Raw genomic sequence first — 14,941 nt, forward strand, 5'->3', positions numbered from 1 at the left:
AGCATGACACCGACGGCGCGTTAATGTTCACGTCTGCGCATACATGCATCATCTGCCGCCGGGGGTCGCCTCGGTTCGTCCTCTAGCGCGCGGGTGTTTGCACTACACCCTGTACCGGCGAATCGCCCCAAGACCGCAGCCGGGAGCCAGCAGAGATGGCAATGGTTCCACGACGACGGCGTGATGATGACATTACCGTCAATATGAACCACGCATTCGGCCGGCAAAACTTCAAATTAATTCCGAAGTAATCGCAAGTTATTTTCTTGGTTTCATTTGTGTGTTTTTTTTTTTCGTACCGTGCAGCAGCTTTCTATTCCTGGTGGCGCCATGGATATATGGATGACAATGAGATCTACTTTAGTGCTTTTAAGTTCCCCGAGATGCCTCCCTGTGGCCCGATCGAACGATTTCAGCAAGCCACCCCCTGCGTTGGTGACTACGTTTTCACCTACTTTCAACTTCAGGCGGCATTAATTTACGATTAAGTGAGCTGCCAGCCAGCATTATATGACCAAATTAGAAAAAGTTTCAGATTCGTGACACTTGCCTCGAAGAAAACGTTCGGATTCAAGTTCCACTTCGTTTCTCTTGTCGCCACCTGCCACGTACCGAATTACGACAGTTCGTTCGATACAACTGAACACCGCAAAGAACGCAGGGATTTCCGGCAGTGTTCTACAAGCTGATGACGTTCACTAGTGCAGCTGTAAGCCCGAAGCAGCAACCACATGGAAGAGCACTTCCGCGTAGCGCCACCCTGCTATAACATTAGCTGAAATATGTTCCTCGTACTGCCGATCCAAGCAGACGCGACATGACACGAACTTGGGCTATTACAAGCAGCGTATTTATTGCGCGGCCTTAAATTGGCGCGAGGAATCCGGGCGACGCGCCGCAGTTAAATACACCTCGCAGACGCGTCTGCTCCACGCATACATAGTCAAGGTGGTATTCGTCAAGACGGGCAAGAGAGAAATGGACGACGCCGTATTCGAGTCGGATAATTGGCAATAAATTTCGAGCCGTTGGACACGGAGAGCAATTCGCCAAAGCCGGAGCGCGCTCCACCAACCACTTATGCCAGACTGTTTTTCAAGCGCAACTTTAATCGGGCCAGGAGAAGCGCTTTAAAAAAAAAAAAAAGTTTAGCACGCGGGTTGGCATTAAGTGCGACGAGCGAGCTACACGTCGTAGTGTCAGCCGATCGCAGGTTCAAAGGAGAAAAAAAAAAAAAGAACAACCCAGAGAAATGTCTCGGTCGCGAAAGGCAGCCCCCCTGCACTTGCCGCTCAAGCTATTGCTGCTGCTGTTCCCGCGAAACGGCCCGAAACGGCGCACGCGCTCCAGAAGTCGACACGTCACGACATTTTAAACAGCGCATGGTGAAAAATTGGAGGACGCTTAAGCTTCGCCTTCAAGAGTGGGACGCGACAGCGTTCCCGTCGACCCGCCAAGGGGTATAAGACAATGCGCTACGGCACAGCAATCACTTACGATGCGCCCCGCATCGGACTTAGCGCCCACCTATCACGCGGTGAGCGTCAAGCAACGCAGCGTTCGGCGCGGCGACGAAACGTGCGCCTGAGCGAACGAAACGAACCAAAGAACTCGGTGTCTCGGAGGGGAAACGATCTACGCCGCCAGAGAGATAGATAGTAATCTAAACCGGAAGCACGGCGAAGCGTCGTCAGGGGAGAGGGAGTCCCGCGACGCGCCTGGCAGCGGTCCCAATGCGCGCGCGGCGCTCCTCCTGTCGGGGCAGCGCCGTACATTGAGAGGAGGGGGTCTTCTGTGTTTGCCGCAAGATGGCTCTGCGTGTGCGGAAAGCGCAGAAGAAATGCAGCGGAAACGCACTTCGCAACTCGTGTAATTGTGACTTCTGTACGTTACATGTTCATAATTACCGATATACACCGCAGTATAACTTTCCACGGCTCGTTTCGAAGGCAACACCGCATTCACTAGAGGCGCGTTTGCACCGCTTGGAAGCATCGAACTCGTGGCTGAGTGGTAGCGTCTCCGTCTCACACTCCGGAGACCTGGGTTCGATTCCCACCGGGCCAATCTTGGAAGTTGCTTTTTATTTATGAAGCGCCTGCCGTGATTTATCGCTCACGGTCAACGCCGCCGACGCCGACACCCGACGCCGACGACACCGGCTTTTCTGCGACACGAGCTCCTTAACGCTATCGCGTTAATATGGACAGGAGGAGAACGAGAAGCCTCGCGCAAGATCGTTCCAGCCGTGCAGCCCCCCCCCCCTTCCCCTTGGTTTAAGCGTCGACATCCACTGCACTCCCTCTTAACACAACGTGAGCGATGCACTAAACGTTGCAGGAAGCAAGACGAAAACAACGGCGCTGCGAGAGTCGATTGGTGCGAAAACTAATACTTTTTGTTACACGAGCTACACGGAGCGCACCGCGAAAGAAACCATAAACAAGAAACAAGAATAATAATGATAATAAAGAAAAAATAAAATACTCGCCGGCGAAGACGAGCGCGCGGCGAGTTTCCAGACAGAGCCGGAGAAGGGGGGAGAAGCCGTCGGAGAGTGGAAAAGAGGCGAACGTCGGGAAGAGAGAGGGAGAGAGAGAGAAAGAAAGGCGGATATGGAAAGAAAGAGAAGGACACGCCGTCGAGCGCAAAAAACAAGGAGCAAAATGGCGTGTGTGAGAGAGAGAGCGGCTCGGCATAAGCAGCGGCGCCCCGTTTCAAGCAAATGGCTACAGCGCAACGGCGCGCGGCGAGCCAGACGATGCGACGTCGACGGCTGCGACGTAAACAAGCGAAGCAATAATAATAAATAATAAAAAAAGAGAAGTTTAATGGAAATATATAGAGCGATTGAGATAGTTCAGCACAATGCTTTGGCGGGCTAGTTGGTGCGAATCCATGAATACTTAGTTTAGCGCAAAACGACAGACACAAGAAAGACGACAAGAAAGACGACACAAGAAAGTGAGAGAGCGGCAGACGCGGAATCTTCTGGACGAACGCGCGAAGCCGCCCGCCGCCGTCGCCGTGAACTTGGCGCGCGCGTATGTGTACACAACGTCGAGGGCACGCTATTCGGCTGCAGGTCGGTAAGGACAGACGAACAACGCCGATTATGAGAAGAACGCGTGCCGCCATGAAGTGGAACAATGTGGAGAATCAATGCGAATCGAGGATATCGAGACCGCGTCTAAAAAATTGGAGGACGCTTAAGCTTCGCCTTCAAGAGTGGGACGCGACAGCGTTCCCGTCGACCCGCCAAGGGGTATAAGACAATGCGCTACGGCACAGCGATCACTTACGATGCGCCCCGCATCGGACTTAGCGCCCACCTATCACGCGGTGAGCGTCGAGCAACGCAGCGTTCGCCGCGGCAACGAAACGTGCGCCTGAGCGAAAGAAACGAACCAAAGAACTCGGTGTCTCGGAGGGGAAACGATCTACGCCAGCCAAACGTCGTGATCGGCACCGGCAGAGAGATAGATAGTAATCTAAACCGATAGCACGGCGAAGCGTCGTCAGGGGAGAGGGAGTCCCGCGACGCGCCTGGCAGCGGTCCCAATGCGCGCGCGGCGCGCCTCCTGTCGGGGCAGCGCCGTACATTGAGAGGAGGGGGTCTTCTGTGTTTGCCGCAAGATGGCTCTGCGTGTGCGGAAAGCGCAGAAGAAATGCAGCGGAAACGCACTTCGCAACTCGTGTAATTGTGACTTCTGTACGTTACATGGTCATAATTACCGATATACACCGCAGTATAACTTTCCACGGCTCGTTTCGAAGGCAACACCGCATTCACTAGAGGCGCGTTTGCACCGCTTGGAAGCATCGAACTCGTGGCTGAGTGGTAGCGTCTCCGTCTCACACTCCGGAGACCCGGGTTCGATTCCCACCGGGCCAATCTTGGAAGTTGCTTTTTATTTATGAAGCGCCTGCCGTGATTTATCGCTCACGGTCAACGCCGCCGACGCCGACACCGACGCCGACGACACCGGCTTTTCTGCGACACGAGCTCCTTAACGCTATCGCGTTAAAACAATCGCGCGTACCTCCGCATCGGCGGAAGAGGAGGTGCCAAAAGGGTCAACAACTGCTCTGGCAGGTTCAATGGGCCAAGGACCAGGGGGGAGGCCATGTCCGGCGCGCCAGCACGTAACGGAAGCGTTTGTTTGCTCGTCGGCTGACTCACACCGATCGTTCGGGAACGCGCACGCAACATTTGACGTTACGGGCAGGATTAAGCGCGGGAATACCGCGATGGCCAAGACAATATGGGAGGCAATGATCGACACGTATGTTAAAATGGATGATACCGATCGAAAAACACGGACACGAAGAGATAAAATGTACAATACAAGCGTTTCGTCTTAGTCGAGCCATAGCATCCAGATGTAATACTTCCAACTAGAACAAGTATCAGTACAATATGATAACAGTCATCGAGAAAAAAAAAGAAAGCAATAAGCAAATTGAAGCAATTGCGTCATGCCGCGGGAAACAAGAAATTCGTCATGTGGCGAGGGCACCGTTGCGTAGAACGACAGCTTCGAATCTGCGCCACGCAAGCAGATGCCGGCGAAAGCATCACAAGGATGTGGAAGAAAAAAAAAAATTGCGCGACACACAACGGCTGCATCGTGCCGCCTGTCCCGTCCGCTCGCAGCAGCCCGTGGGGCTACAACGTACTGTTAAAGGGGAAAGAAAAGGGCGGGGGATTAAAAAAGAAATGCCCCAACAAGTCCACCAAAATAGCCGTTGTTTCGCAGCGGGTTTGTGAACATGTCGCACGCGACAAGTGCCACCAATGTTCAGCTACGAGGCAGCAGACGGTCGTCGCGATTTCGCCCTCAACCCTTTCGACGACGTGGGAGGAATAACAAAAAAATAAACGAAAAAATTAGGCTTCACATTTAGGCCTAGCTGTTTTAGGCTTAGTGCACCGCTCAGCGCGAGCAAGAGCCCTCCGATCTGAACACCAGCGCTAGAACCCGTCGTGCATGTTCGATTAGGCCTAATTGCTCTGGCTGCCGGCAGCAGCGTTCCCGCGCCAGCTGAGCGTCATGGCTGTGGCGGCTACCTTTATCGCCGGCCCGGCAAAGCACAGCGCCAGAGAAACCCGACAAGCCAAAGTTGAAGAAGAAAAAAAAAAGGATCCGGCTGCAAACCAAACGGGAAAAGAAAGCGAAACGGGCACTAAACTCTTAACTATCAGAAAGAGTCATCGCATCTCATTTCCAAATCGCACCGAGACCTTCGCGAACTACGAAAAGGCCGCGCTCCTCTTTTAAATATCAAACGTCGCAACGGCGGCGTCGGACGGCGGCGGGCGACGCGGCATTCGCAGCGGCGGCAACGAGAGAGAGAAGAACTGTTTAGGGTTGTTATCTTTGTGCGATTGCTTCCCTTTTCCCCTCTCCGCCGTCTGCGCACTCAATGGCAGCGCGAAAAAGCACACTAAAAAAAGAGCACAGCAAAGCGTGGCGGCGGCATAAACAACAAGAAAGCCAGTCCGCTGGCTGGCTCTCTTTATTTTTTTCGCCGTTCTTTTTTTTTTCTTTTCTTTCGCTCTCGCGCTCGCCGCTGCCGGTCGGCTGTCTGACCTACTTGGTATTATTCTCGCGTCTTGAGGAGCAGACTTCCTACATCGGAAACCCGGTGCGCTCTTGAAGCTCGTCTCTCTCGGGAACCACTCCGAACGCCTCGAACTTGGAGCGAAGAAAATGGCCGAGAATAATAATTAAAAGAACGCCTCGCGTTCCCCCCCCCCCCCCTATTTTTTCTTCTCTCTCTCGCGTCGCTATGCACGCGCTCGTGCCGCTGGGCTCGTGAAATGCAGAGCCTCTCGCCGCCAAAGTCAACGACACGCGCGATTTATCTTTTTTTTTTTTGCCCCCCCTGCAGCTTTTTTATCGCATCGACGATTGGTCCGTTTCCAAGCGGAGACAGACGCTTGTCAGAAATAGTGGGAAAAGAAGGGGGGGTCGCTGATTGACTTGCGTGCGAGGCGCGCTAAACTACGGACACGCAGGCCGGCCTGGGGTCTCGCCGATAACGCGATCAAAAATAGAAAAGGACGGTCGGCTCGTGCCGTGCTACTCACCTGTTCGAAGATCGAGCGCCAATTCGTCGGTGGCAGCCAGCGGCGGGGCTGAGCAGGGCCGGGGTGGATTGAGGCGAGTTTTTAAAAAAAAAAATAAAGCAAGACAACAAGCGTCTCTTGCTGCTCTCCTGCGACGGACGCTCGTGTGGGACGACGCCGCGTTCACCTCTCGTTCCGGCACCGTTTTTTCACCATGGAGACGGTAGGAGACTTCGCACGCTGACAGATGAGTTGGCGAGCTGGGCTCGAAGCGGTAGGCCTAATCACCTCCTCGCTTTTAATCATTCGTAGCGCTTGAAGAGAAACCACTCGCGATGCACAAAAAAAGCGCCATTCCTGGCCAGGTCCGCAGACGGCATTACCACCACCGGGTCTGTCCGTCGGCAGGCGCTTCGGGAGACGCTCCATGTCGGGAGATGCTGTCACATTTTAATTCCACTCGCCGATGTCCCGCACAGGCCCGAAACACGGCTCACGTATATTGAAAACGCGAGGAAAAGCACCGAAAAGGAAAATTTTTTTCATCGATGTAGGGAAGGTAGGGGGGGCCAACCACGTTACAATCTCGACGAAGCGCGCGTCGTCGCCGGGCCCCTCTTGCGGCGCCCGCGGCTCCCTCTAGGCAGGAGCAGCCGCCGCTGCCGCGTCGTATGCCGGCAGGAGATGCCGCCTGTGCCGACACTGGGCGCGAACACGCCACCAGTCTCAACCAGTCTCCACCTTGTTTCGAGAGCTCGCACACTGGCTGATACTGTATTCGTGTCAACAAATTGTAGCACCACCTTTGACAAAAATGAACTAAACGGACATATTAATTATGCCACCATTCAAATTTCACCTGGTAGCGGATGGCGCCCATAGATGGCGCAAAAATCTGTAACTTCCCAATATGAGCTTTAAAAATGATGACCAAAAATGGTCGGACTTGAAGCGGTGTGCAGACACTTAATAGACACCACAATACGGCGCTCCTACGTAAACGCCGACGCTGCTGCTGCTGCTGCTGCCGCCGCCACGGCGACCGAAACGCGCGCGCGCCAGCAGTAGGCCCGGCTTTGGCTCCGGTTGCAAGTGCGAGCAAAAGGAGCCATGACGATAGATTAGGGAGCCGCCGGCTCCTCTTGCTTTTGCCCCTATTTGCGTCAGGGATAAGCTCCTTACGTGCTTGATCCAGCCGACTGCACTCGACGGTATCCCCCCTCCAGAGCTGGGCATGGCTTTCGTTCCCAATCTTCCGCTCGAGTTGGAGTCCCGAAAGGCTTTTTCTTCTTCCAGGGAGCAGACAACACGGCCGATTAGCGAGAAACATTGCCTTTTTATGCTCCCTCTTTCACACACACACGCACAAAATTAAAGAAAAGTCTCGCAGATTAATGGTAGGTGCGCGTGGATTACGGGCATCTTGGAACACTTGCATGCCAAATGGAGAGAGCAAGATGTGAACTTTGTGGTAAAAGCAACATGGCAAACGTACTACCTGGCGACTAAGAGGCTTAAGATTAGGTCTCCCAACGTTCTCTTTCAGACTATTTTCGTCTACGCGCTCGTGTTGTGGTGGTACTAAGCTTGCGCTATATAATCACATGCCACAGTGTGGCTCCTAATGAGCAAGCAACTTAAGTGAACAGCCACTCCGTTTGGGGCTTGCTAGCACATAACATCAAGTTTTTTTTAAAGCCAAACTTCAAGCAGAATTGTTTGATAAGCTGATATTTCATTTAGGGCATGTTCGATGCATGTGCCCTATACACACAAATGTGTGTGTGGGGAGGGGGGGGGGTGCAGCAGCATTGGATTTATACATGGGTAGAGAGAGAGAGAGAGATAGAGAGAAGGAAAGACGGAAAGGCAGGGAGGTTAACTAGACTGAGTCCAGTTTGCTACCCTACGCGTGGGGAGGGGAATGGGGAGTGAAAGAGAAAGAGAGAGAACTTAAGTGTAGGTTGTCTATAGTCGGGCACTCAAGTCCGTTGCCTTCAGGTAGCGAAAAAGCGCTCTAACTGCTTTTTGGGCCAATGAGCTGTGAGGCCAGGCTCCCAAGATCTTCGCTTCCGTGAATGGCCTGTCATCCAGTCTATTTAATGCACACTGGAGAGTCTCACGTTGATTATCGAAGCGAGAACAGTGGCACAGAAGGTGACTGATGGTCTCTTCACACTTGCACTTAGCGCACATTGGTGAATCCGCCATTCCAATGCGGTAGCTGTAGGAGTTGGTGAAAGCTACTCCTACCCACAGCCGACACAGCAGTGTTGCGTCACGTCGTGGAAGGTTCGCTGGTAATGTAAGTTTTAGTGATGGGTCGAGACTGTGTAAACGACACTTAGAGTTCTGTGGTGTATGCCAGCAACCTAACGTGATTGCACAAGCAAGACTGCGAAGCTCTCTTGCAGCGTCGACTCTGGATAAAGGAATAAGGACTGTCGGTGAGCCAGCCTGGGCACGTCGGGCAGCGTCATCGGCGAGGTGATTACCAACGATGCCACAGTGTCCCGGCAGCCACTGAAATATGATGTCATGTCCTCGTTCAGATGCGCAATGGCAGGTTTCGTTGATTTGTGACACCAGCTGTTCATAATTACCACGTCGTAAGCTTCGCAAGCTCTGGAGGGCTGCTTTCGAGTCACAAAATATTGCCCATTTGTTGGGCGGTTCTTTTTCAATGTATTCGACAGCAGCGCGAAGAGCGGCCAGTTCAGAACCTGTAGATGTCGTTACGTGAGAAGTTTTGAACTTGATGACGACCGATTGAGATGGTAGAACAACGGCGCCCGTAGAATTTTCGGACACGGAACCATCCGTGTAAACATGAATTCGGTTAGCATATGAAAAATGTAGAAGTTCCAATGTGGTCTGCTTGAGAGCCGCGGTGGTCAGGCTAGCTTTCTTCACTATTCCTGGAACAGCAAGGTACACAGGAGGCTTCTTCAAGCACCACATAGGGGATGGCGTTCTTGTTGCGGGTGAGTGCCTCAAAGACAAAGAGTGCCGGTTAGCCGCAATCGATCTGGAGAACGCTGCCTTGGGTCTTTTCTCAGGCAAGTGAGCGAGATGGTGGTCAGGGACTCTGGATATATGGCGAACATGCGCCCGTAGTGTGTCGATATCTATATAGGTCCTTATTAGGTTGTCTCTTGCGAGGGCAATTGTTGCCACGGTTGAAGCATTTCGAGGTAGCCCCAGACATGTTCGAAGGGCTTGGCCTTGAATGCTCTGTAGGACATGGATGCTAGTTTTGTTAGCATTGGACAGCACTGGTGTGCTGTATCGCAAGTATCCTAGGAAGAGCGTCCTGTATAGTTGAAGCATAGATGCCACGGATGTGCCCCACGTTTTACCGGCAAGAAACCTTAGTATATGGGAGATAGAAGTAAGCCTCTTCTTCAAGTATGAGATGTGGGGGCTCCATGAAAGGTCTCTGTCTATAATAACGCCTAGGAATCGGCGAGTTTTTGCGTACGAAATTGGTTGGTGGTCAATAGAAATGGGGTACCAGGTCATGGGCTTGTGGGTAAAGGCGACTAAGGCGCACTTCTCGGTCGAAATGCTTAGGCCTTGCGCACGCAGGTACGATGATGTTAGAGTCACTGCTTTTTGGAGCCGTGCACGCACCTGGAGACGTGTAACTGCCGAGGCCCATATGCATACGTCGTCAGCATATATTGAGAGGTTTACTGTATGCGGTAGAACGTCGGCAAGGCCAAGGATTGCAAGGTTGAACAAAGTGGGGCTAAGAACCCCACCCTGAGGGACGCCACATGGGTAACTGCATGGGTAATGGGTAACATTAGTAATAATAATACTAATTAATAGTAATACATTATATATATATATATATATATATATATATATGCCATTTAATTATTTTTGAAACCTATAAGCAGCTTGAAATGCACCTGCCATAAATATGCTTTTACTATGTGCAGTGCAGTTCATTGTTAAAGGGAATATTCAAATGTGTGGCACACACTTTGCTGGCACCCTTGCTGCAAGTGCCTCTGGAATCAATGTCAGTGCACAGCACAGATGTGCCAAAAGGAGTTGGAGCCACCAACCACAAGTTATCTGCTGCAAAGCTAGGCGAATGTGCACTTGTGAGGGAGGAAAATCCGGGCATGCCCTGCACTCGTGTTCCCTTTAGCAGTGAACCGCTCTATACACTCTTGCAGTTTGTACTTCCTGAAGGTGGTGACAGTTACACACAGGGAATGTCAAAGGCCACGCAATGCATGTTAAACAGCTATTTGCTGCGAGATCTAGTTAACACAAGTAAGCCTGCTTGTGTGCAATGTTCAACATATATTCGTGCAGTACTGTGCAAAATTAGCACTGCATCGCACCAAGCAGCTACATTGTGCCGCTGCAGTTCAATATGTCAGAAGAGCAAAACAAGTAAACTAAGCCACTATCAAGAAAGTGCCAGGAGCAGTAATCACAATGAAAAAAAAAAGTTTTCTTAGTTCATAAGTGCACTTTCCCACATAGTGTATTTGCCCAACTAATGATGGCATTAGTCGTGGCGTCTCTCTTGTGCATGGTCTCATCACCTGAGCCACGTCTTCATTCTCCATGTCATAAGTCAAGCTAACCGCTGTAGTAAGCGCAGAGTAAAAAAATAACTATGCCACCATTAGCTTGGCCAAGGTGCCTCACTGGAAAGCTAGCTTTACAATTATCAGAAGGGCCCACTACAGATATCGATTCATCTCGTCAAGGGCGTTGTTGGTAAAGTACCGGGGGTCCTTCAAGTGAAGCATGTAATGAGATGCATTCTATGAAGACTATAACATGCATACATTATATATACACACAACCCTTTCTGGAACGTATGGGCTTCGTGCAACTGACCAAGTAGCAGAAAGCCCTTGACAACACAAATGGAATTTTTGCGATCCTTTTCGCTCCTTTTGTGTGTTTGTGTTTCGTACTCTTGTGACCTGTCCTTTCAAATTGCAAATCCCTACCAATTTGCTTAACTGCCATTCTGTACAATGCAGCCTTTCATTCATCACTAGTCTCTTCACAGGGTGGTCAGTAGATACAGAACACCACACGGTCAATAAAACATGGGCACATCCTTGCATTTATTGAAATAGCGTTCCGCTTTACAATGATCTAGTGAAATTCACAAGTTGCTACCAACCAATGTAAAGAAAAAACAAATCATTACACGCAAAAGGAAACAAAGTAAAAAAAAAAGGGAACAGCTAGGAGTTCATTATCTGTACACTGCAACAAAATATTATATATAGTACTTGTAGGTCCTCAGGCAACAAACAGCCAAACACGGTAAAATACGAGCTTTAACAGCTGCAAAACCTAGAAGAAAAGAGGCAAAAGAATACCTGTAACCCACGCACAAATGTAATTTCAGCTCGCAGCATTGATGATGAAAAGAATGACCCGACCCAGCCAGGAAAGTGGCACAACAATCTCTTTTGTTGTCCTGGTTGGCTCACTTCCAGGCTGCATTCAGCCAAAAAAGGAGGGTCTTCACCCTTTCTATATGGGATAGCATTGATAACTCGGGAAGGAACCGGTATAGAGACAAGCCGATGGCTGTCATCTTGCAATAAGGGGGAGGCCGTGTACTATTTTCCATGCTGATGTCGATGTGAACAAAACGCATTGTCTTCAGTTCAAGAGAAGTCTTTCTCATATGACACAGGTGTACAACATTTGGGTGCAATAATAATAATTAGAAAAAAAAAAAAGGATGCAGGAGGACTTGTCACAGGAAGTAATCCGGCTGTGGTTTCTTGGTCGGGATCCCTCTGCTTTCCTGCGAGGCGAGATGATAAAGAAGAAGGCTTTGAACACGACTACCACACCAAGCAACAACAGCTCATCTGCAAGTCACAAGTGCTGAACTCAAAGTCTTGAAAGAACAGAAGACGGAAAACGAAAAGAAAGAAGAAAGGCAGCAGATCCGACGTTCTGAAATCTGTATACATCCAAGCTTTGTGTGAGTGCATAAAGAATAAAAGTACGAGTTGATGTTTGCTGAATCTTCGCACGAAGTGACGGAAGATTTTATTCAGGCATTGTAGAGGCTAATGCAATGCCGCCGCTGCTGCTGCGGAAGTGCAAAGGCAAGCTTTCTGGTTCTTTCTTTTTCTTTTCCCCGCACAGCCTGCACCGCAGATGCAAGCAGCGTCTGGTGGTGGTGCAAGGAACCCAGCAGCATGCATCCTTCAATCCTGGGCAGGCTCGCAAAGAAAAGCCTCGCTTTTAAAGAGAGTCCTGCAGTTCTGTGTGAATCTGTAATACTGTAACAGGAACTGCCTTAACAGCACCTTACCAGACACTCAGGTGTCTTGAACTATTTATATTTTGTGTGTAACCTGTGATGACTTACGGTAATGAGATGACATTGTCATTAGGTAATCTATAAAACCTCGAACACCACTATATCAGCCCACCAACCTTAGTGACTGATTTTGGTTGTAATCACTGTCCTACCACCATTTTGGGTCAGGGTAGACCCAACTCATTAACAACTACATGCAAGTAAATGGCGGTAAAGTTGCCATAGTTTGTATACAGTAAAACCTCGTTAAGCCGTACCCGATTAAACAGTAGTTCCGTTTTAAAAGTAGTAAAGTGAAATCCCCGACTCAGCGGCCATTGAACATAATGCATTTTGTATCTGCATAAACCGTACCAGCTTGTCGCGTACGTATTGGTTAAAAAGTAGTGTTTTCACTTTTCGTCGCGCGATCACGGCGATACATCGTCCCCGTCGGGCGGCCCGGCAGAACAACAACAAGCCTCAGAGATCCGAACGGCCTCCAAGCGCAAACGCGGAGGGCGCTTGGAAGGGTGAAGCATTCATCCATCTCCCATCCGAGAAGCCACATCAACATCAACATCACTTCGGCGCCGTGCCAGAGAGCGTTTTTTATTTCCTGCGAGAAAGCGTTGTGACGTCGTGCAAGCTAAGACTCGTCATGCCTAAGCTCGGGCAAAAACACCGCGTGCTTAGCATTCAGGAAAAAGTGGACATCGTTCGTGCCATCGAACGTGGCATGAAGAAGTCGGCGCTGGCACGCGAAAGGGATTTACCTCTAACTACCGTGTGTGGCATATGGAATGCAAAGGAAAAGTTGTTCGGCAGGGCTGCTGCGACCGCAAAAAGATGTCGTATACAAGGTTCGACTTTTCCTGACGTGGAGGAGGCGCTGGTGAACTGGTTGAAAGCAGCGCGGTCGAAGAACTTGCCTGTCAGCGGACCCCTACTTGTGGAGAAGGCCCTGGTTTTCGCTTCGCAGCTGAACCACGATGACTTTGTATGCAGCAATGGCTGGCTGGCGAGGTTCAAGGCGAGGCACGGCGTTAACACAAGAGTCGTTTCAGGAGAAGGTGCCGCTGGCGACGTGGAGGGGGCAGAACACTGGCAAAGTGGTCAGCTGAGGCACATCCTGACCGACTACGCGCCCGACGATATCTTCAATCTAGATGAGTCGGCGCTATTCTTCAAGCTGCTGCCAAACAGAACGCTTGCGTTTAAAGGTGAGACGTGCACCGGCGGCAAGCATGCCAAGGACCGGATTTCGGTTGCGTTCGGTGTAAGCATGTCGGCAACCGAAAAACTTCCACTTCTCGTGATTGGGAAGTCGGTCAAGCCGAGATGTTTTAAAGGCGCCCGACTGCCCTCCGGAGTTGTCTACCGCAGCAACACGAAAGCGTGGATGACGTCGAAACTCTTTGAAGAGTACATGCGCCTCATCGACCGCCGTTTCGCGGTGAAAAACAGAAAAGTTGTTGTCATCTTGGATAATGCCTCGGCGCATGTCGCGCTTGATAACCTTGCGGCTGTGAAATTGGTGTTTCTGCCTCCTAACACCACAGCCATTGCACAACCCTTGGATCAAGGTGTCATTCGGGCTGTGAAACAGCTTTACAAGAAGAATTTGCTGCGCAGAATTCTTCTGGCCTTTGAGTGTGGCAAGATTTTTTCAATTGATCTGCTGGGCGCAATTCACCTGCTCGAATACTCGTGGCGCCATGTTGAATCGGCGACTGTGCAGAACTGCTTTAAGCGCGCTGGCTTCACGGTGTGTGCGGGTGACGCCGAGGATGCTAGCGACGCTGTCGACCAGTCTTCTGACGCCGTCGACGAAGCCTGCGAAACACTGCTCGCCGAAGTGCTGGAGCGGCACGGTGTTACCCAGGCCATTTCTTTCACCGACTTCAGGGACATCGATAGCGATGTTCAGACTTCTCCAGGCATGTCCGACGAAGCTATAGTTGCCGCTGTAGCCGAAGTGTCGCGTGACGGCAGCGATGAGGACGACAGCGACAGCACGGGCGATCCAGGCCCGACAGTGGCAGAAGCTGCACGTTATGTCAGCCTCCTGCGGGTGTTTGCCGAGAAGAGGGGGCTGGTGGAAAAGCTGGCTCGCAGCTTAAGTGAATTTGAGGCGGCTGTCGTCGCTGCCAGGCCGCCGCGCCATCAAACAAAAATCACCGACTTTTGTCGCCCGAAATGAATAAATAGTGTACGTTTTTTGCCCTTTCATTGCATTCTCTCCGAGTTCCGTTTTTGACAGGTAAGTGGGCGATCTCACGCTATTTCGGTTAAGCAGTACTACCGTTTAGTACGTACCTTTTCCGAGCTCCGGCCAACTACGGTTTAACGAGGTTTCACTGTAACAGGCTGGCAGTTTCCAAAACCATGTTCATGGGAAGGCTCCGATTTCCTTTGAAGCAGCATGGTTGGGCACTTTTACCAATGACCAAAAGCGGCTGTTTGTCTGAACCGTTCATATTTGCGCACAGGAGCACGGTTATTCTCTTCTTTCTGTGCTTGCCTCCTAGGCAGCGCAGTCCCTTAAAATCCAGTGT

The 14,941-nt window shown here is 50.9% G+C and overlaps 2 protein-coding genes across 3 annotated transcripts in view; both read right to left on the bottom strand.

The window, feature by feature from the left end:
* The window catches only part of LOC135910674 (zinc finger protein 316-like), a 74,960-nt gene extending 68,175 nt beyond the window's left edge, over window positions 1-6,785 (bottom strand). The window contains exon 1 of one of the 2 annotated variants that reach the window (XM_065442713.2): window positions 6,095-6,785. The gene's annotated coding sequence lies outside the window, so the exon portion shown is untranslated. Of the gene's footprint in view, window positions 1-5,598; window positions 5,716-6,094 lie in introns of those variants that run through there. The other variant, XM_065442714.2, reaches the window with a different exon arrangement.
* A 4,369-nt stretch (window positions 6,786-11,154) lies between these two features.
* Window positions 11,155-14,941, bottom strand: part of LOC135910673 (protein phosphatase 19C) — a 39,360-nt gene continuing 35,573 nt past the window's right edge. Inside the window, exon 8 of the mRNA XM_065442712.1 lies at window positions 11,155-11,876. Coding sequence (XP_065298784.1) covers window positions 11,826-11,876 — 51 coding nt within the window. The 3' untranslated portion in view covers window positions 11,155-11,825. The remainder of the gene's footprint in view (window positions 11,877-14,941) is intronic.

Source organism: Dermacentor albipictus, chromosome 2 (genome assembly GCF_038994185.2).
Source record: "Dermacentor albipictus isolate Rhodes 1998 colony chromosome 2, USDA_Dalb.pri_finalv2, whole genome shotgun sequence".
Classification (NCBI taxonomy): domain Eukaryota; kingdom Metazoa; phylum Arthropoda; class Arachnida; order Ixodida; family Ixodidae; genus Dermacentor; species Dermacentor albipictus.